This window comes from Epinephelus fuscoguttatus, linkage group LG6, assembly GCF_011397635.1.
Source record: "Epinephelus fuscoguttatus linkage group LG6, E.fuscoguttatus.final_Chr_v1".
Taxonomy (NCBI): Eukaryota; Metazoa; Chordata; class Actinopteri; order Perciformes; family Serranidae; genus Epinephelus; species Epinephelus fuscoguttatus.
The window spans coordinates 30,794,761-30,817,442 of NC_064757.1; the positions used below are offsets into that span (position 1 = coordinate 30,794,761).

The 22,682-nt window shown below is 39.9% G+C and overlaps 1 protein-coding gene across 3 annotated transcripts; it reads right to left on the reverse strand.

The window, feature by feature from the left end:
* Positions 1 to 1,307: 1,307 nt before the first annotated feature.
* Positions 1,308 to 21,853, reverse strand: cep78 (centrosomal protein 78). Of its 3 annotated transcripts, none has more exons than XM_049577748.1 (16): positions 21,787 to 21,853; positions 18,209 to 18,477; positions 17,846 to 18,021; positions 17,472 to 17,544; positions 17,260 to 17,363; positions 16,947 to 17,121; positions 16,716 to 16,829; positions 15,299 to 15,363; positions 15,079 to 15,181; positions 14,201 to 14,318; positions 13,948 to 13,990; positions 13,670 to 13,819; positions 13,449 to 13,526; positions 12,833 to 13,014; positions 4,469 to 4,637; positions 1,308 to 3,928 (listed from the first exon to the last, which is right to left on the reverse strand). In XM_049577748.1, exons 2-16 carry the CDS (start codon positions 18,468 to 18,470, stop codon positions 3,338 to 3,340), a joined length of 2,403 nt encoding a protein of 800 aa, XP_049433705.1. In that variant the 5' UTR covers positions 18,471 to 18,477; positions 21,787 to 21,853; the 3' UTR covers positions 1,308 to 3,337. The 3 variants fall into 3 exon arrangements, with proteins under 3 accessions (XP_049433705.1, XP_049433704.1, XP_049433703.1); XM_049577747.1 differs by lacking the exon at positions 21,787 to 21,853 and adding an exon at positions 19,428 to 19,562; XM_049577746.1 differs by lacking the exon at positions 21,787 to 21,853 and adding an exon at positions 19,433 to 19,544.
* Positions 21,854 to 22,682: the final 829 nt, after the last annotated feature.

The following is a 22,682-nucleotide window of genomic DNA, read 5'->3' on the forward strand; positions in this document are numbered from 1 at the left end:
TTCAAAACATTAAAAAAAAAACCCGATGTGTTTTGCATTTCCAAGCCTGAAAAACAAGGGCACGTTTAGTCTCAAAATGGTGAGCACTGTTTTGCAATGGTTGAATGACATTTCTTTGAAGTGGTGTAAAATGGTATGCAATGGGATTTGCAATTTTCTCTCGTTTGGTGGGTATGTCCGAGGTGTACCCAATCAGCACTGATGTGTATATAAACCAGATTCTGGTAGATCTGCATTTATTGCACCCACAATTTTTGTTATGGCAATGTAAATGTATGTTTTCCTTGCCAATAAAGGTCCTTTGAATTAAATTAAACCCCACAGTGTGCTTGCGTGACACCACAGGGTATTCAATGGACCGTTTCTGTTTATTTAAACATTTGGCGACGTTTTGTCTGGGCTGAGTGCAGCACGCTTCTTTTAATTCCATAGCTTCTCCAGGAATGTCACGACCATGGGAACAATATCATTAGATCTAAACTAAACTGAGCATCTACACCCTGAACTCCATAAGTGTCAGTCATTAATCACCCACACAAGGGTCAAGAAACTTAAAGGAGGAACTTCATTTGACCACTTGAGCACCACATCCTGGCTTGCTGCCAGCAATTAATGACTTTACCTTCCTCTGTGTTCCTGTAAACAAGCTGGGGTCCTGCATCTCCCAAGTTTTGATTTGACATCTTTGTACTTCACTTAACTTCACTTTCGTTCTGACTCAGTTTTTGCCCTTATTAAAGGTCAAGTGTGTAGGATTTAGGGGCATCTATAGGCAGAAATAGTATATAATATAAAACTTCAATTAAAAGCCTAGTCCCAGTTAAACACCCAGTCCCTTTTACTATCCTGGTGGGGCTACACATTTTGACAAATAAAGACCTGTCTCAATTAGACACCTGGTCTCAAATGTGTGTTACAGAGCAATATCTAGCTTAAGTTTGCTTACAATTAGCCACCTAAAGTTAGTGATCATACCAGACCAAGCATGGCTGTAGCAGCAAACTCCCTGAGTGTAGTGAAGTGAACAAAGGTATATTTGCTTATAAATAACATTTAATTTGTAAGAAGACAGTGTTTTTTTCATTAAAAAGTTACACAGTCCAGCTTTTAATTGAATAAAGTGATAAAAAAAAAGCATTATGCCTCGTTGCACAAGTGCTAAACCTACATTGACGAGTGGTTTTACCTAATTTTACTTTAGGGAAACCGCTGCAGCATTAGGTAAAGGACAGGCCTAGTCACAGCAGAGGCCCAGCTTGCTAGCAACTGTGCATTAACTGTGAAATTGTTTCCTTATACACCCTCATACATTACAGCTGGCTGGCACACACACAGAACAACACAGTCCATCCCGCGGCAGATGTTCTCTCAAGGGCACGTAACTGAGAAACTTTGCACGTCTTGATCTTTGTTTTTTTCCATACTCTTACCGACTGTTGTACATAAACCTCACATTAACAACAGCAAATCAAAAGACAGAAGCAAAGCATTTCCATCTAAAAATATTTTTTGTACAACAAATCTCTGTATCAGACCAGTATTTGCAAAAACAGGTGTATGGGGAGAAAATACCACAAAGAGAATAAAAGATAAGGTAACAGTGGAAAGACATTACAAATGAAGCACTTTATTATGCACTCCTCGTCACCTTTGCAGAGAGCTGCACTTTTGGCTTTCACTTTGTGTGTGTGTGTGTGTGTGTGTGTGTGTGTGTGTATGTGCTGCTCCCTTGTAATGGAAAACACACATAATCCAGCAGAACACAGTGTCCTACTCCAGCCCACAAAAATCATGCCCTGGTCCCATTTCTCCGTCTCTCAGGACGCAGCACCAAAGGAGAGCGTAAACCACAAAATGCAGTAAACAGATTTTGGTCCTGTTAAAGGAGCTTTTACACATTCTCCACAAGAAGTTTGCTGCATCTAGAAAGCTACGAGACACAGAGCCTAAACCTTTCCTACAGAGTGCATGGGATAAACAAGTAAAAGTGGGAATGGGAAAATGTGAGCCAAACATGCAGCACTGGGAGTAAAAACATACTTTCAGTGAGCAGCCTGCCAGGATCTGTGTTGCAGCACACTGAGCATCTACTGCAGGATTGGTTTTCAGTATTGCAAGTGTTAATGACATATACATGGCATACAGAGTGTCTACTACAGGTATCAGTCACTTAAATTTAATGCCTTTGAGACTTTTTCAAGATAATTTATAACTAAATTTAAGACTGTTTTTTGGGGAAATCATCTTTTCTTATTCAAGCATTGCAGGTAAATGTGTGTTGCCATGTAGAGGCAGGTTTTATGTAGGAATATGGTTATTAGTGACTTAGGTTAATCTACATTTTGCCAACAGGTGAGTGACAGTATCAAGTGAAAGACAGTTTTAGATTCAGTGGCAGGTTTAAAGGTTTGTAACGTCAAAAATGTGAGCTTTCACACAAGAGTTTGACTCAAAATGAAATTAAAAAATGAATAAATAAAATTAGATAAAATGTTTGTGGCAACTGAGACCTTCACAAATTCAAATTTCAGACTAATGACTTAAGGTATAATATTTAAGGCATTTAAGACATTTTATGGTCTTGCAGATACCCTGATACATTGGGGCATATTTTAAAATTTGTCAAAGTGTGAAATTTATTAGTAAATTAGAGCAATACCAGGCTCATGATGTACTTTGATGGTGCATTTCTAACATTTCTGATTTTAGATTGTCAGTACAGTTCTTAAATTTTGAATTTTGAAAATCAGAAACACACTGTCAAACTGCTGACATGTTTATTAAAAAATATAAATTCTAAGGTGCTGAATATCCTAACAGGAACAACAAGTGTTACAATTCTACATCATAGATTTTTTAGAAATGGACAAATCAAATATCTGTCAAAACTCTAAGAACTCCTTTGAAATGGCTTGAGATCATTTTCCCCTGAGGTCTGATGCGTTCCCACATGAAACGGTGTCACATCAGGAAGAACTTGATTTGCAGATTGACTGAGGTGGAGTTACCATGTACGTATCAGTGAGTGCAAGATGCATCATACATTGCTTTTCAGTCACATTACATTTTTCACGTCTCAGTCTATAACAGTCTATTTGGTAGGACATTCAACTCTACGTCTACTTTGACTTCAATGCAACAAGATGTTTCATTGACTTCCCATGTCCTCTCTCTTTAAAATTAAAAAACTTTCTGGTCTTTCTTTCTTTGAATATTTAAAAATAAATCTGTACCTTAAAAACAGATGTATAAAATCTACATCATACATACAAAATAACAGAAAAACCTTTGAGAAGGCACAGCGATCGGAGTTCTTCATATTCTACTTGTCAGTAGGTCAGAAGGATTCATCATCTGACTGCCGTTCCAGAGAGCCCAGAGACCTGATCTGCTCCAGAGTCTCCCTCCCAGGATACACTCTCCTCTCCAACCCCTCTGACCCTGACTGACCTGCTGTCACCAGCCTTCCCTCTCCCCTGTTCCTTGACCTTACTGATCCCAAAGACTCTGCCTTGTCACTGATAATGTCGCTAACACTCGACCTTACTGACGATCCACCATGAGACCCGTTGCATGACTGGGAAGCATGACTGTTGGCATAGCTGTTGTTGAAGCTGTATCCATGAGAACCGTTGCTTCGGTGGGAGTTGCTGTTGCTCTTAGGGTGACTTGACTGAGTCTGGAAAGTTTTATTGAAGGAAACCTTAAAGGATTTCTCAGAACCTGAGTCATGCTGGGTCTCAGGCTTTGAATATTTATCTGGTTCCTCTTCTCCAACCACACCAGGGTCTCCCACAGGACCGGAAGCCCGATTGAAGGTCACATCTAGCAGCCTGTCTTCACGCAAAAACTCCTTGACAGAAGATGAAGATCTTGGTGTGGTGGTGTCCGCCGGTCTATCAGGGGGAGCAGGCAGGACGCTGCCTACCTAAAGAATGAAATTGAAGGTTTTGATGAGAAAAATGGAGTAAAGGACAAATTATTATTAATTAATTATTATTAATTGTTATTGATTGGATACAGCCCATGAATTTAGTGCTTCTACTTAAGACAGAGAGACACTCAGGAACTATAACAAATCAACAGAAGACATGATAACAGAGGCATCAGTCAAAACTTGAGGTTATTTGTGTAACTCCAGTTCGTTTAGTGAAATGAGTAACATTGTGGGACAACACTTTGTGGGATGACATTTTTGACAACACTAAAATCTTGCAGACCATAATAAATTAAAAATAGTTTGGGCTTATATGGGTTCTCGGTCTGAGATTAAGGATGGCGCTTATCAGTTTGTTTTGAACTTTTATAGTGCTGTGAAATAAATCATCCTTAAACCAAAATGCAACATTTGCAAAATTATGGATTTGTGGTCTTAAAACTACAAGCTACAAACTAAATGGAAAAATAAAACTGAGGGTATAACACAACAACATCGGGGCAAACGTATCTCAAACATTGCTTTGCGTACCTTTACCAAAGATGACGCATCAGTCTTTGCCCAAACATCCTGATACTGCCCTCCAGTCAGTGATGCTGCACCATCCAAATATGGTCCCACCGTAGATGAAAGCTGAGGTCTTCCCAGAGGGTGGAAATCTGACTTGTCAATTCCAGCCATCGAAGCTAGCTGACCGAGGCTACAGAAAAAAAAAAAATCAATGAAACTTAAAGGGCAAAAGCATTTCTTCATCTGAGATACTGAATTGGTAAAAGTTAATGAATGCTACCTTACATATTAGCTGCCTTTTTTCCACAGCAAATGCAAACAAATGTCACTGAGATACCACATCCATTACAATTAACTAAAGATGTAATTAACTGGTAGTAAATGTGCTGGTAAAATGCATCCTGCTGCTAAACAGCATCCATAGCAACAACTGTCTTTGCGCTTGTGGCTTGCTCATACTGTAATATTCCAGGATTATAAAGCAATTTTGTACAAATACTTTTACTAATATCTTCTGTTGTGTAGACCTCAATCTTTCAATGTGTTTCAAAAAGGAGTCACATCAAGGTAACAATGGAGAATATACGATGCAGAGTAAGGCAGAATTCATACTTCTGCTTTGAATCAACGCCGTAACCTACGCCATAGCCTGACGTGCAAATCCCCAGATTTGTAACCACACATCTTGGCGACGCTGACCTCCTGTCTATGTTTGTAAGCTGAAACCATTTCCCTCAGTGGAAACAAAGCATTGAGGAGGGAATCTCTGCTCATCACGTGGCAAATTTCTACAATGCAAAATGCCATAGGCTTGTGCTAATAATGTTAGCATGTTATATTTGCGTGTTCAATATAGGACAGTTGTTTTGTCGGTGAACCTTGTGAGTTGTAATGTAGCTGAATTTTGTAATGTTGCCTTTGTTAAATGTTGCTGTTGTCCCTGGCTTCATATGAAAAGAGGGAAAGTTGGCTAGCTGCTCGGCTAATTTATACAATGTAAAATGCCATAGGCTTGTGCTAAAAACATTAGCATGTTGTATTTGTGGGGAAATTGTGTCCAGATAAAGACAAGTGTTTGTCTGTGAATGCTGCGAGTTATAGTGAAGCTGATTTGTGTGCTTGTGTTTGAAATTCTCTCCATTTAGCCATGTTTAATGTGTGTTTAATGTGTTTGTGTGTTTTGAATCAGCTAAACTTTACAGCACTTCACAGAAACCCCGCCGACGACTAGCGTTTTGGAAGTGTAACTGCAGAGTGACACAGACACACCACTGTACAAATATAAATGCTCACAATGGCGTAGTCGACTTGCATAAGCTACAGCGTAGGGTCTGCCGCACAACTATAAATCCTGCTTAAAAGGGCCAAACTGCAGGTATACTGATTTAATTCTTTTGCTGAGTAAAAAGGTAAAACAGTAAGGGGAACATGAGGAACAAATGAGTCAGAATAATTTCTCAAAACTCCAAAAGAAGAAACGAATCTCGGTTGTTTTTATCAATACAGAAAACCCTGGGAATTCAGCTGTACACTGCTGATGATGCAAAGTGAAAACAGGAAACAAACATAGCAGCAAAGTTTAGACCTAGCCCATGTTTAAGGACAATACTGGCAAATTCTGGTCCCCACCTATTTACTGCACCTTATGGCCCTGGCGTCAAAACAACACAGCATCCTTTAATGGCCCTTGAGGATGAATCAAGGAAACAACTGAAGAAATAAATTTAAATCAAAAGTAGATAAGGAATTTATGACAAAAAAATTAAAGGCTTAAATAAATCAACTATTGGTTCTGTCACAGTGAAACTCATCCTGACTCATCCATGTTTCCAAATACAGGAAACCAGCACGACCAGAACAAACTGACCTGTTATTTAAGGGCACCTCAGAATGAAACAGAAATCCAACACACGTCTACAGTAAAAGGTCAGTCTCCAGAGAGTAGCCCTGCCCATTGCCAACAAACCCTCAGTCACATGACAGGATACCCATTTCATCTTAATGAATCCACAAAAGCTCCACTGGCACTCCATTACACACACTACCATACTATGTAGTATGTCAGAAAACGATTTAGTGTGTCACTCCTGATACACAGTATGTCAAATGCAGCATGCCAAAAATACCGATTGTATTCTGTATTTGTCCTTGTGTATCTGATCACATTTAACAGTATGCAAGCAAGCATGCTTTTCTTTTCTGGCTACTCTCACCCTCTGCACAGCAGACGATGCGTCACATCAACTGAGCAGCAGATAGATAACAGTTCGACAGCTCACTGACAGCTGACAGATGCCACAGTGCCGGACGACAGCACATTCAAGTGACTAATGACCAGTCAAACAGAGAGTAGTAATGGGAGTAGGAACTGATTAAGTATTTTTCTGAACCACTCAGCACTAGTTTGGAACAAATATTTAAAAATTCATCTACTGTTGCACCATCGAAGAAATCAGAACTAAAATGATAAATTGATCAAGTAGCTTTTCAACAAATATTAAAGCTGCATTAAGCGATGTCTGTCTTGCAACAAAGCTTTGACAGACAGTGTTATCAGCTTGTGGCTGACATGTTTGCCAAGTCAGAAAACTACATGACACCAAGCAGCACTGGAGCTGTGCAAAATGTCCTTTATAAAAAGTCCACTTATTCCTCATATAGTAGCCCTTGCTTGGATCACCAACTCCTGAAAAACTAGAATTACCACCAACCAGTCAAGTTGCAGTTATCTGTCTGTCAGGCTCATATGCAGCCATGACAGCAGACAATGCTTTAAATGGATGTTGCTGCAAAGCTACAAATTCTATACCATGTATGTTTCACACACATTACCAATTTGGCAGCAGACAATCACCACAATTTCAAGGTGCACATCAAAGATCAGTGTCACCAATTCAGTACCTAACTAAATGTCTCCCCTTCTATTCCTAAGAAATGATGTTGAATAACAGCCAGAGAAGTGTTTTACAGAACATTATGATGTCACAATCACTTCATCATTTTGTCTTGTTGGACATCTGTGTAAAATTTTGTCACAGTTAGTGTATTAATTCTTGACTTATGACCAAAATCAATCACAGTGATCATGAACTTCAACCACCAAAATCTAATCAGTTCATCCTCATGTCCAAGTGAATGTTGCAAGCAGCAAAGACAGCAGCAAAGTAAAACAAGACTGGGCAAATTCTAGTCCCCACCTATTTACTGCACCTTATGGCCCTAGTTTCAGAACAACACAGCGTCCTTTAATGGCCCTTGAAGATGAATCAAGGGAACAACTAAAGAAATAAATTCAAATAAAAAGTAGATAATAATAAATCATCTATGTGTTCTGTCACTGTGAAACTCATCCTGTCACTGTGAATTTCTTCTTTGAACTAGGCTCAGCAACAGGTTTCCAAATACAGGAAACCAGCAAGAACTGAGCAAACAAACTTGTGTCATTATGGGACACCACAGAACGAAACAGAAATCCAGCACACATCTACCATAAAAAGTCAATTTACAAAAAGCAGCCCAGCCCTTTGCCAATAAACCCTCAGTCACATGAGAGGATGCCCCTTTCATTTTACAGGGGAACTAATGTTTTTTTCAACCTGGGCCCTATTTTCCAATTTACTTTTGTCTAAATGAGTGATAGGATGTTCAATATTTGACATTTCTCCAGTTTGAAGGTAGGGCTGACCAGCCTGCAACACGCGCTATATTAAATAACTAGTCCATACCCATTAGTAGCTTTGTGACCTTCTACCTATGCCAATTCCCAATGTCTATGCGCAGTTTCACACAGATCGACCACGTCAGTGAGTAGAAAAACGTGGGGCAGACAGAATGACTGACTGACAGAATGACACACTGACAGCTTCCGTGATTATGTACAGCATAACATGCCATGACTTATTCATACCAAAAATTAGAAAAAAAAACCCCCAAAACATTGGTCCACAGGGGGAGCCACAGCAATCGGTCACATTTTAGACATTTATAAGCATTTTTCTGTTGTTATAGCGCCAGCCAGTTGCCAATTAGAATTAAATTTCTCCAGTCACCATGAGGTGTCCTGTATCCTGTCCCATACCTACCAAGTTTAGTAAAAGTCGGTTAGGCCTAGATAAGAAATTAGCTCTCTAGCGCCCCCATTTTGTTTGATGGGGTCAATAATGGAGGGGTTCCCTCAGATTATGTGTGGTCATATGCCTACAAAGTTGTGTGGTGATCAGTGAAATCCTTGAAATGTTTTTTTTTTGTTTGTTTTTTTTAATTTACTTTATTTATTTATTTACTTTCCCTGAGGGGAAATTCAATGTTTTCACTCTTGCTTGTCAATTACACACAGGTCCGAAAGACACACACATGCACAAACAGGACCTATACATGCACAAAGTGGAGAGATGTCAGAGTGAGAGGGCTGCCCTTGGTGAAGCGCCCCGAGCGGTTGGGGGGGTTCGGTGCCTTGCTCAAGGGCACCTCGACAGTGCCCAGGAGGTGAACTGGCACCTCTCCAGCCACCAGTCCATGCTCCATATTTTTTTTGTTCCGGACGGGGACTCTAACAGGCGACCCTCCGGTTCCCAACCCTAGTCCCTATGGACTGAGCTACTGCCGCCCCCATACACCTTTATGTGATGAGCCATGTCCGCCACAATATTCATTGCCTTATAGAAGCTCAGTTTTAGTAAGTTTTCCAACTTTTGCCAAGAGGGAACTTTAGATATTGGTCCCTAGATTATGTTCACCAAGTTTCATGCAAATCGGTCAAACTTCGTAGAAAGAGATCGATTTGAAGTGTTTTTCAAAAAAATCAAAATGGTGGAAAATCTATATAATGGGAAGTTATGGGTTCTTGAGGCAAATCTGTTCCTCATGAGGAGAGGAATCTCTGTGCAAAGTTTCATGTCTCTACGACATACGGGGCATGAGATATGACCATTCAAAGTTTGCAATTTCAATCGGTTGCTATAGCGCCCCCCTTTGGCCAATTGATGTAATATTGCTTCATTCGCATCCTCCCATGACCCTCTACCACTGTGCCAAATTTCACATGGATTGACCAAGTCAGTGAGGAGAAAAACGTGGAAGAGACACAGACACACTCACAGAGTTTCCGTCATTATATAGTAAGATAGGGCACTCAGACAGTGTCAAACAACATCCAAATACGTCCACTAAAAGTGCATTTTTTTTCACACCGATAGGCTCGGATTGTTAGTATAATTATCTGACAACATAACGGAATGGAGAAATGAATGTCTGTGTTTACCTTTAGCCAGTGGTGTAGTGGTAGTTGATAAGGTGGGTATACTACTATGTAGACGGGTAGGTTAGTGTGGAGGAAGTGGGTATACTTTCTTACATATTACAATGACTTTTTGGCTGATAGGTGGTAATACTGTAAATGGCCAGAAAAAGAAGTGGGCATACACTGTATGCCTGTGTATACCTTCCACTACAACACTGCCTTTAGCTGGATTCGGACACGTTCCTCTGCCTGTTGCTGCTCCCTCTCTCCTCTCGTCCGGCTCTGCGTCCATGTACTCCGTGTTCTAATAAATATTAGATTTTGACCAACTGGATCTGGATGAGCCATTTAAATTTGATGACCGGCTGTATTTATTTAAACACGGAGTACACGGACGTACACAGACTCTACTCATTGAAACTGAAGAGCGGACGAGGAGCGAGAGGGAGCAGCAACAGGCAGAGGAACATATACACAATACCGATTGTATTCTGTATTTGTCCATGTGATTCGATCACATTTAACAGTATGAAAGCAAGCATGCTTTTCTTTTCTGGCCACTCTCACCCTCTGCACAGTAGATGATGCATCACATCAGCTGAGCAGCAGATAGATAACAGTTCGACAGCTCACTGACAGATGCCACAGTGCCGGACGACAGCACATTCAAGTGACTAATGACCAGTCAAACAGAGAGTAATAATGGGAGTAGGAACTGATTAAGTATTTTTCTGAACCACTCAGCACTAGTTTGGAACAAATATTTAAAAATTCATCTACTGTTGCACCATCGAAGAAATCAGAACTAAAATGATAAATTGATCAAGTAGCTTTTCAACAAATATTAAAGCTGCATTAAGCGATGTCTGTCTTGCAACAAAGCTTTGACAGACAGTGTTATCAGCTTGTGGCTGACATGTTTGCCAAGTCAGAAAACTACATGACACCAAGCAGCACTGGAGCTGTGCAAAATGTCCTTTATAAAAAGTCCACTTATTCCTCATATAGTAGCCCTTGCTTGGATCACCAACTCCTGAAAAACTAGAATTACCACCAACCAGTCAAGTTGCAGTTATCTGTCTGTCAGGCTCATATGCAGCCATGACAGCAGACAATGCTTTAAATGGATGTTGCTGCAAAGCTACAAATTCTATACCATGTATGTTTCACACACATTACCAATTTGGCAGCAGACAATCACCACAATTTCAAGGTGCACATCAAAAATCAGTGTCACCAATTCAGTACCTAACTAAATGTCTCCCCTTCTATTCCTAAGAAATGATGTTGAATAACAGCCAGAGAAGTGTTTTACAGAACATTATGATGTCACAATCACTTCATCATTTTGTCTTGTTGGACATCTGTGTAAAATTTTGTCACAGTTAGTGTATTAATTCTTGACTTATGGCCAAAAACAGTCACAGTGATCATGAATGTCAATCTAATCAGTTCATCCTCATGTCCAAGTGGATGTTTGTGCCAAATTTGAAGAAATTCCCTCGAGGCCTTCTTCACATATCACCTTCATGAGAATGGGACGTACGGACAGACAACCTGAAGACATACTGCCAAACAGAGGCATAAAATATTTGGGTCTCTTTTAAGATATTTGACGCTTATATGTCATTAACCCTTATTCTATGCTGGGCAGGTAGCGCATACTGGCCTGAGCTTATTAACTTTAAACATCTACCTATGGTTTTGTACTGGGAGTTCAAGGAGAGCTGCTGGGAGTCAACCATGCAATGCTTGCATCAATGCAGGATACACTGCTGATACATAAATGCAAGCAGCAAAGACAGCAGCATAGTAAAACAATACTGGCAAATTCTGGTCCCCACCTATTTACTGCACCTTATGGCCCTAGTTTCAGAACAACTCAGCATCCTTTTTAATGGCCCTTGAGGATGAACAATCAAAGAAGATGTCAAAAATGACAGGCTTACATAAACTATTGCTTCTGTCACAGTGAAACTCATCCTGTCAAAGTGAAACTCTTCTCTGAACTAGGCTCAGTATCAGGAAACCAACAAGACCACAACAAACAGACTTGTGTTATTTAGGGGCACCTCAGAATGAAACAGAAATCCAACACACATCTACAGTAAACGGTCACTTTCCAGAAAGCAGCCCAGCCCTTTGCCATCAAACCCTCAGGCACATGAGAGGATGTATCCAAAACAGGTCTTGAATCACATGATGGTTCCTCTTTGACTTATGATTATCAGGCAATCCAGTATGATGGACATCAGTTACACAACTTGATGTGGTTTTCCATACATAAGCAAGTTTCATGATGTATCAATATCAGATGTCCTCTTTTTCTGTACCACTTCATCTGTAGTTGCACCATCAACAAAATTTGAACTAAATTGCTAAGTAAATTAACCAAGTACTTGATCAATAAATATTAAAGCTGCGTGCCGCAATCTTTATCTTGCAACAAAGCCTTGACAGACAATATTATGAGCTTATGGCTGACAGGTTAGCCAGCTTAGAAAACTAGCACACAGAGCAACACAAGTATTACATTGGACTTCCGTAAAATGTCTAACTCTCATCTGTCATTGGGCTTCACGTTTGCTCATTTGTGCCGGGCAAGTAGTGCATACTTGGCTTGTTTTATTTACTTAAACCTGCCTAGGGTTTCATACTGGGAGTGTAGGGAGAGCTGCTGGGAGTCAACCGTGCAATGTTTGCAGTACTTTGAAAAAAATATCAAACATGTGCTACTTATATAATGCAAAAAAAGGTTTTGTGCTGTTGGTTGACACAATAAGCAATTTTAAGGCATCACATTTAACTAAAAATGTAATAAACAGTTCAATACTAACAACTGCTATAGTGGTCCTAAAAGAAATGCACTGAAAACAACCTTAGATAAAAGAAATATATGACAAGGAGAAACAAGAATAGTTAAATGAAATCAAAACAACTCTCTGTGGGGATTCTGTCAGGACTGGGTGTGGAAACTTGAACCAAACAAATGACCTAAGAATGGAACACACAGTGATGCAAAATGAAACTGAAAGTTGTATAGCTGAATTAAGACTTTCTTTAAATCACCTCGACCCTAGAGCCAAATAGGCACCAGTCCAAGTCAAAAGACAGATGCTGTTTTGGACAGTGTAATGAATACCCACCCTGCATCCTTAAGCAGATCCAGGAAAGCATGGAACTTTGTAAATGAACTTTCAATGCTCTCCAGAACTGCCTCATCTTCAAGAGCACCAAGAGCAGGTGGTGCTGATGCAGAGCCGGTGGCTGCAAGTGCCTCTGACAGGGAGAGGTTGGTGTCACGAAGACGGGCATTCTCCAACTCAAACTGTATACGTATAAGAAAAAGAAAGAATAGAAGCCTGTCTCTTGAGCTTTTCATTTACAAAACCATTTTTGAACATAATACAGAGCTGTAACTCAAAACTTTGGACTGTCTGTTGAGATATAATTGCGGGATCATCAAAGGAACTTCAGCAACAATCAGCACTTAATCTAGAGGTATAATGACCAGAATTATCCAAAACCCACTCCATCTTGGCTGACCCTCAAGCTATCTAATGTTAGCATGGAATAAAGATCCTGCTATGTCATTACATCAAGTATGGCATTGACACAATCTCTAGAACTAACTAATGCTATAGCAATGTCCACAAACTACAAGAAAATGCAAACTGGCTACTGCTGCACAGAGGGAAAACAAAATAAAAATAGATTACAGACAAAAAAATCATATGTTAGCACCGCTGAGATCATCATTACCTCCATGAGCCTTGACTCAGCTTTCAGTCTGGCTCTGCGCTCCTCTGCCAGCCTCAGACGACACTCCTTTAGCTCCATCTGCAGGGCATGCATAACAACACACACACAAATACACAGCATGCTCTAAGTTCTTCAAAGCAAACTGATGAAGTCCAAAAAGCTTTGTCTTGTCCGCAACACTTAAAAAGTTCCAGTTTGGGAACTAGCCATATGTGACCTACCTGTATGTGTTTAAACTGCCGTTCAGTGATTCGGTCCTGGAGACTAAGAGAAGATGGTCTCTGCTCCACTTCCACCACCACTTCTTCCTCCTCCTCACCCTCCTCTTGCTCTGATTCCGACTCCACAGTAACCTTCACGGTAGCTGCACCCTGAAGAAAACCATGTTTTAACAGGGGAAGGGTTTCTTTTTGACAGATCTTGTCAGAGTTCTGATCCGTTTTCAACTTTTGGTCGTTTTTAATAGTAATGCACTGCACATAAACAAAAGAAAACTCACCTCAAAGCTTTGATCTATCACACAAACTCCAGGAGGCATACCTCTGCAACAAAGGCAACATAACATTAGTCTAAGATTCACTGAGCACCATCACAGTTATACCTGATGATTGTTTTCTAAATAAAGGAGTATGTTCTATTCTAGTTTTTTGAGGAGACATGTTCCGTAATGAAGCCAAAAACTGTTCGAGCAATAGGCTGTCTTCAATCTATAAATTAACTAAAAGTAAACTGGTTTGCCAACATCTCTTCACCTCTGGCGTCCAGCTCGTGCAGCAGCACGCCAAGGCACACAGCTGGAGCGGGAATAGGGTTTCTGTGTCTGAGCAACGCCTGAACTCCGTCCTGAAGGAGATGATCCTTTACGAGGGGCTGTACCAGAGAGAGAGAGCGAGCATGTAAAGGACTGGAAATGGAGAGCTTTGGGCTACAAGGTTTTCCTCTGGGAGCACTGGCTATTAGGCTGTGGTGTAGAACGAGGACACACAGACTCCGGCAGTAAGTGGGTGATATACTGTGTGGTTCCATGAGGTACTTTACATCTAAAAAGCAGGGTCTTAACATCACAAGCAACAGCAAATAGACACTGATGAGTCCAGCTGAAAATAACTGTAGTTACTGTATCAGTTATGAGACAGCATGGCACTCCTCATCTTTTGCTTTTGATATTTACTACAGGGTATACAAATCAAAGTATCTAAAAGTGTTACAGGATTTTGTCATATAAATAAATGTGGACTTATTTTTTGCTCTGGTCCGCAGAGCTGCCTGTAGTAAGGGGAGAACAGCATGACGGTCTTACCATGTCTCCAGATGACTTAAAAGCCAAAGGGTGAGAAGTCAGACAGAGACAATATGAGTATGTGATAATAGACGCTATCTTAACTAGACTCAAAGAAATCCAACACTGAAGGTTAGGCACTTATGCAGTTTGAAGATGGGGCAAATTTGCATATCAACTATGTCTAAATGTCAAATTAGAGGTTTGAGAGTCGGAAAATCTGAAATTATTTGACACTAGCAACTTACGCAGTTTAGGTCAGTATGGGAAAACTAAACATTTTTTGTCTGCATTATGTTTTATCTGACTAGGGATACAGTGACCTTGAAGAAAAAAAATGTATGCATATACCTATCCTGAATGTAGTTTTTCCTCTGACTAGACTGGGTAGAGCTCGCCTCTTTGGACCAGAAGCTCTCTGTGGCTCTGAGGCTGCAGGCTTGATCCAGTAGTACTGCAGCACAACATCAGGAAGACACAAGACATGGGCACAGTTTGCTTACAAATATGAAGCAAAGACACCACTCTATCACTTAGACTTTCAATAATAACATTAGCCCCAGACACTCACCTCTGGTGACTGTGCATCAGCATTCATCAGTACTTTCTCTAGTATAGTTTTAATTAGGACCTTGTCTGTAAAGGGAAAAGAAACATTCACCAAGGAAAAATATATGTCCAAAAATGTACATTTTTGTTGTTGTATGAAAACATTACTTACTCAAAACGTGGTTATGAGTATGCACTGGGAACACAGCTAAATAAAAATCTACCAGTACGCTAGCTGCACCTAGAGGCTGCAATCTTTATTACGCTCACAATACAAAAATGCTTTGTGGAACCAGTGATTGTATATATAATGATGGACAGCATGACAGCGAAGATGCTCCACAACAAAAGATGGTAAGAAATGGTACACACTTCTGGTCTCCTAAATGGGTGCAACCGTCTCTCCCTTGTAACCCCTCACCATGTTTTGAAGTTTTGTAAATGTTGTGTGGATGGATACAAGCAGATTTAAAACAATACAACACTATATACTGTACAAATGTAATGCTAGTGCCTTGTTTTGCTGCTGGCATTTATCAGCTAGCTTAATATCTGATATCAACTTAGTACAAGCTCATATCAGTTGTTGCTGTATCTTTTGAGAGTGTGTTGCTGAGACAGGTCTCAAACAAATTTTCTCCTGATTTGTCTGTCTGAAAAATGCTGTTTGAGTGTTCAGGAAAAATGTAGCTTGTGAAAAACAGTTCCAGCATTTACTTGAGTGAGTGTGCGGCTAAAGAATCGGTCATAATCTGTGCTAACGTTCACTCCTCATATTAAAATGAATAGACTCCGGACCTGTCACTAGTCTCCTAAACTGGCAGGGCAGTGGTGAAACCTACAAAACACAGGTACAGGAAATGACTTGAAAGTAAGCAGTCTCATTTACCAACGCAGTCTCTGGTGACAGCTCCCCAAAAGTGAAGCCACAACACTGCAAACTCCCCCCGGTGGCTGGCTGCAGTTAAGGTCATAAACCCTCCCCACTCAATGTTTATGGATGGGACTTGGCCCAAAATAAAAAATCAAAGGACACGTCAATTACATTTTTCCCAAAGATGGTTTCTGTCATCTTAGATAATTCTTATCACAATAGTGTATGTTCAAATGTATTTTTTCTGACAAGTTTGAATTTTTTTGATTTTTTCATGATTGACAGCTGTGTGTGGGTCAGAGGGTGTATGAGCAGTAACTCAATACCACAGCTCCACTTTTCCATCGCTGATTCACAGACTCTGGCTCGAAATGACCTGAACTATTCAGGATAATTTGGCTTCACTTTTATACAGACGGAGGAAGTGGAGGTGCATCGCCCACCTTTATACACGGTCTATGTATGGAACAAACAACATACCAATAATTTATCATACTGACTAAAGCTCTATGCAGTGTTAAAACAATCTAGAAAATGTTAGGATTTGGTTGCGATGCTTTCTTACCAACTAAAGGGTTACTTCGTATATCCAGCACACAAAGAGCAGAGTTCGTTTTCAAGGCTTCCAGCAAACGGCGAGCTCCTTCGTTGGAAAGACCACACCTCTGTAGGTCCACAGCTGTTCAACAAATCACAAAACAGAAACGAAAAAACCTGAGCAAAATTCCACAGCAACAAAAAAAATAAGCGTCTCTTTGTCTCATTTTATCTCTCAAACCCACACACATCTACTGACCTTTAACCCAGAGGTCCTCAGCCAGTTCATGCGCGAGAGCAGCAGCACCCCGGTCCCCAATCAAAGTGTTACAGTTCAGGGTGACACGGCGGAGACCTCCCATTCCCTCAAACTGTGGCTGTCGATACCTCAGAGACTCTGCCCATGCAGTACCATGCCTCTGCATTCCCTGATGCTGAGAAAAAATGCATACTTAAAATATTTATTTTTTTAAATACAGGTCATTTTGAATTAGGGTCTGGGTTTACAATATAATAATCCATAACACCTGAAACAGTATGGTGGGTTAAGTCTTAAAAGTTATGTATTGTACCTTGATGATGTTGGCCATATGTTCTGCCCCTCTCCAGGTGAGATTGCATCCTGTAAAATCTACTGTCCTGATGCTTGTAGAGTATTTAACACTTTGGCAAATGACTGAAACACAAGAAAATGACATTTACAAAGACAAAATTCTCACATACAGTACAATCCTGCTAAGGCTTTCTAAACAATAAAGGGAACGAAAACTGTGAATAAACCTACTCTCTAAGCCCTCGTCAGAGATTGGACAGTTGGCCAGAGACAGGTTTTCCAAGGAAACACTTTTTGCAAAACCCTGGAATAAAAAATAAAACATATTTAGGTTTTATCAAATTTCACTCTTTCACAGATCATCTGCTTTACGCCCCAAACACTCAAAAGTTGTTTCCTCCTCCAAGATGAGAGTATTCACCATAGATTATAGTAAACAGGGTTTACAACTCAACATACACAGCTCAGAAAGTGAAGAGAAAAGTAGGGATGAATGCAAATGAACTTGTGATTCTGTGCCAGTCTCTCCAAATACGTAAAAAGAAAAAAAAAAACAACAACAATAAAATCCCTTTGTGCAAATCATATTCTCATTCTGGTTTTACCTTTGTTAAAGTGATGAGATCCCTCTCTCTCAGTGGAAGTCCATTAAGCTGCATAGTCTTGAGGTTGGGGGAGACAGTCAGACACTCTCTCAGGGCCTTGCACAACTTAAATGTCATATCCTTAGAGCGAATGGCTGGGATCCTCTTCCTGAGGCTAGACTTAAAGTACCTTCTGTCTGAAATTGGTGGTGATATGATTAATGTTTATATCCAAAATTGGCAGGTAATTCAAGTTCCTAATTTAATTCATCTTGTGCATGTTTCTGCAACATAAATAATTAGAAGGGTATAAATTTTTAATTTAAACCCCCCCCCCCCCCCCCCCCCAGTTACTTGATGTACCAGATTTGTTTTCCGCCTTACCTGCGTCTCCAGAAGCCAGACTAGCCTGATATGTGCTACTTATTGCAATGTGGTGCAGGTGTTTGTTGATGCTGATGGAGCTGAGAATGGGTGGCCAGTCTGTGAGTTTGACCCTGTCTCCATTAAAGTCCAGCATCCCTTTGTCAAGGTTCATCTTGACAGCAGGGAGAGGGACTGACTCCTGTCTGGCACAGGCAAAGTCATAGTATGCCATAAAGTCCTGGGCACCCCGCCGCCGAATGTGGGCACTGTCTTGAACCATCTTTGACCTGGGAACAAAAATATTTTTTCGAAAGTCATTTAAGACAGAGTTGTTCAAGGTTAACAACACCATGAGATTAGGGTTGCAACGGTATGATAACCATCTCAGGAAATACCCTGGTGTCATGGTATCATGGTGTTATATGATTGTTATTTCTATCAGTTGCAATGACCCTTACAGGAATGAAAACACAAGGGCTTTTGTTTTTAGTTAAACAAATGTTTTATAACTATAATTGAAACCATTTTTAATGTAAGTATGTGTAAAAAGTCTCCCTTTTGAAAATAACTAAGATAATGGTGAGATTCTTTATCTACTTACATGTTTTTCTTCTATACGCAATATGATAGCTGTCAATTCTAATATCTTAAAACTGGTATACTGCTGCAACTACTTATATTCTCCTCTGATATTGATGATAAAACTATATAAAGGTTGATTAGAAATTTCAGCAACAGTATACTGACTCCAACATAGGTTTTTTTCTTTTGCTGTAAGTAAATACCATGAAGTCATGATTGCCATAGGTAGGTTAGCACAGTTTGATTGCTGTCATTGTAGATTTCCTCTGGTATCAGAAGCAGATGACCAGTACTAGCTCGTTCTGTCTGCAGAGTCAACATCTCTCCTGTCACTATCTACCTGACAGCTATTCCTCCATAGCTGACCTACAGTAAAACATAACGGCTCACAGACTTCAGTGTAACACCTAAATGTCAACGTTAAACCTCACAGTAACTTGAAGGCTGAAAGACTTTCTAGTTAGCTCGTATTGGCGTTAAAAAACTGAATCTAGCTACAGTGTAGTAAGTTGGTTGATCCAGTGGCGTTAGCAAGCTAAGCTCCTAGCAACCGTTGGTACGGACTCTGCTAACGAGCTGTGAATGGTCATGTTTTTAGGTGCACTTTCACGCATTATTAAATAGCATTTAATAGAACTAACACGATATAACGTACCTTACACATATGACTGAAGGCTTTATGGTTTTGGCACGCTTCTCTTGGTTTTCCTTGACCACTTTTTGACAACTTCAACAGCCTGTTATTGTAGAAGGTGTAGATAAGCGCTCAAAAGTGGCGCTGTTGTGCCAGTAAAGCCTCGCCCACAGCTCTTCCTCACTGTGTCCTGTGTGAGTCTATGCAGAGCTCTGCTGCCACCTACCGGAGCGGAGGCGGAAGTGAACTCTCCATAATCAGTGTGGGGAGAAGGTGTACAGTAGATTTTATTATATGCTAAACCTATATGCAATTTATTTATAGTGTGACGTGTGTGGTTGTGCTGCTGATCCTGCCTGATGCCTCCTGCTGCTGTTATCATTAGTCATACTTCTACTGTTATTATACACATATGACTATTGTCACATATGTATACTATCAGATATTAATATATACTTTCAACATATTGTACCACAATAGCCATAATTATAATTATTATATTATTACTTTCATTAATGTTGTTGTAAGCTACTGTCATTACCATCTGTCCTGCATCTCTCTCTCTCTCTCTCTCTCTCTCTCTCTCTCTCTCTCTCATTGTGTCATACGGATTACTGTTAATTTATCATGTTGATCTGTTCTGTATGACATCTATTGCACGTCTGTCCGTCCTGTAAGAGGGATCCCTTTTTGCCCCCCGTTAAAGTGTTTTTTTTGGGGGGGAGTTTTTCCTTATCCACTGCGAGAGTCCTAAGGACAGAGGGATGTTGTATGCTGTAAAGCCCTGTGAGGCAAATTGTGATTTGTGATATTGGGCTTTATAAATAAAATTGATTGATAGAAATTGATTGATTTAAACAGTAAAAGCATTACTTGAAATTAATTTAAAGGATACATTAACATCTTAAGAACAAAAAGGCAACAGGCTAACTAAATAGGTGCTTTGTTAAAAAAACAAAAAAAAAACAACCTATAACCCTTACTGGTGAGGAACAGATGTCTTTTATTATTGTTAATTAACTTTATGAGGACCTCCTGAGACCCCAGCTTTTGTTAGGTTTTTAATTTCTCCTTGCTATTTGGGATTAGTAGGACATGATAAGTTTAAAAAAAACTAAACATTGTCAACGATAATAATGTCCCAATATCCTTCAATGAGCTGATGATAAATTCCTTATGTCTTCAAATGAGTACTTTCAATTAACAGTGTCTTAGCTTGTTACATTACTAAAACTGGTAAAAATTTGTAGGGTGTACCAAACTACTGAGGTTATTTACTAAGGCTACTAAGGCTGGCAGAGATGGCTGCCATCTTGTTTTTACAATGATTGGTGTAATGTGGTCTCATTGCCACTAGATGGCACATAAAAGTGTCCACGAGTGAGGACAACAGGCCTAAGTTAAGCAGAATGAAGTACAAGGTCCGGTAAACCCAAAATGTAATGTCCTTATATGAGGGCACAGGGCATGGTATAACATTCATTCTAACCGCTTCATCCTCTTGAGGGTCGCGGGGGGGCTGGAGCCTATCCCAGCTGACATCGGGCGAGAGGCAGGGTACACCCTGGACAGGTCGCCAGACCTATCTCAGGGCTGACACATAGAGACAGACAACCATTCACACCTACGGACAATTTTTAGAGTTATCAATTAACCTAGTCCCCAATCTGCATGTCTTTGGACTGTGGGAGGAAGCCGGAGTGCCCGGAGAGAACATGCAAACTCCGCACAGAAGGGCTCCCACGCCCGGGATCGAGCCGGCAACCCTCTTGCTGTGAGGCAAGAGTGCTAACCACCACACCACCGTGCCACCCCATGGTATAACATACTACACAAAAATATTATGAGACCTACAGATGTCAGGTGTCTTGATAGCCTTTTTGTTGGTCGAAATCAAAAAGCAGTTTCATATAGTCTTCAACATCCTTCAGAAAAAAAATTAAAAAGGAACAATATGAGGTTTATTATTGCTAAACTTACATTTCTGGATAAACTATTTTGCCAAAATCATTACCAAGGTAATCATAAAAAAGTTTTTTTGAGAACTTGAGGAAACCAAACACCACATTATCCCATAATAATGTAAACCCTCATTCAGCTCATTCCTCAGCCCCCCACTTACCTCCCCCTGTTACACTATATACATTTTTTCAATGAACGTTCTCTACAAAAAAATTTGTCACAAAAATTGCAAATTACATTCTGATAACAAGTACAAGGTTAGAGTAATGCTAATTGTAGTTAAAATATAGCCAGTGTTGCATGATGTCCATTTTAGTGGACAGATGATTAACTGTCATTTCTTGCCAACATAAGCTTGGAGATTTTGACAACAGTATTACTTCTTAGATGCTACCTGATGTTTACAAATTTCATTTACCTGCAGGGCTCTCCTATTATAGTAGGATTGGCAATAAATTCGTGAGCTGCACATCGGCCATCTTGGTTTTCCGAGATTTGTGTTGCACTTACAACACTTGGCCACTGGGTGGCAGTGTATGGCAAGACGCACTGGGATCCACTGTAGTTGCTTACATGCAACTCTAGCACCAAAACAAATGCATATCAAATGACGTTTAAATAAGTGACCACTAGTGTAAAAGTGGTAAGAGTTTGGTTTCAAGTATTTTATATTTCTTTTATTGACAGAGTAATTAATTTTATATAAAGGTCAAAAAAGATTTACAAATCATTGATTTTCTTTTTTAAATTTGCGTCCAATGTTTTGGACTCGGAGTTCCATTATCAGGTTTTTACAGATTATCATTAAATAAGCCTACTGGGTTTGCGTTACCACATTTCTCTTTTTTCAAAATTTATTCATTATTGTTACTCTAATAAGCTATTTTTATACTTAAAAAATATATTATTTTATTTTTATTTTGTTATTTTTATTTTATTTTACTCTTTTAAAAATTAAATTAATTTATTTTTTTTGCAGCCAACAAGAACCCCATGAGGTGCGTTTGCGTCCCACAATAAAGTCCTCCAAAGTATAGTTGCGTAACATGTTATTATGGCATGGAAAAGTTCGCATCACATGATGAAAATCAATACAAGGGATCACTGTATTTGAAATGAACATTGATCCCTCCCTTGTCATATCACCCTCGTTAACGACTCTCGTACTGGAATCCAGAAAATCGGTAAAAAATCATTCAGGGCAGGCTCCTGACAATAATTTGATGCGCGTCGTGACCACCGTCGTGATCACAGGATCCCAACCGTCGCCCCGTTTTCCCGTGTCACTCTAACGCAGCAGGACAACACCCTCTC

What these genes read in the sequence shown, in the direction of transcription:
- cep78 (XM_049577748.1), bottom strand. Translation starts at nt 18,470, where the DNA reads ATGGTTCAAGACAGTGCCCACATTCGGCGGCGGGGTGCCCAGGACTTT. An exon ending in ACGAAGTAACCCTTTAGTTG is followed by an intron (nt 15,364 to 16,715) that starts GTAAGAAAGCAT and finishes TTCCCTTTACAG; the next exon opens with ACAAGGTCCTAATTAAAACT. An exon ending in ATGCGTCATCTTTGGTAAAG is followed by an intron (nt 3,929 to 4,468) that starts GTACGCAAAGCA and finishes TTCATTCTTTAG; the next exon opens with GTAGGCAGCGTCCTGCCTGC.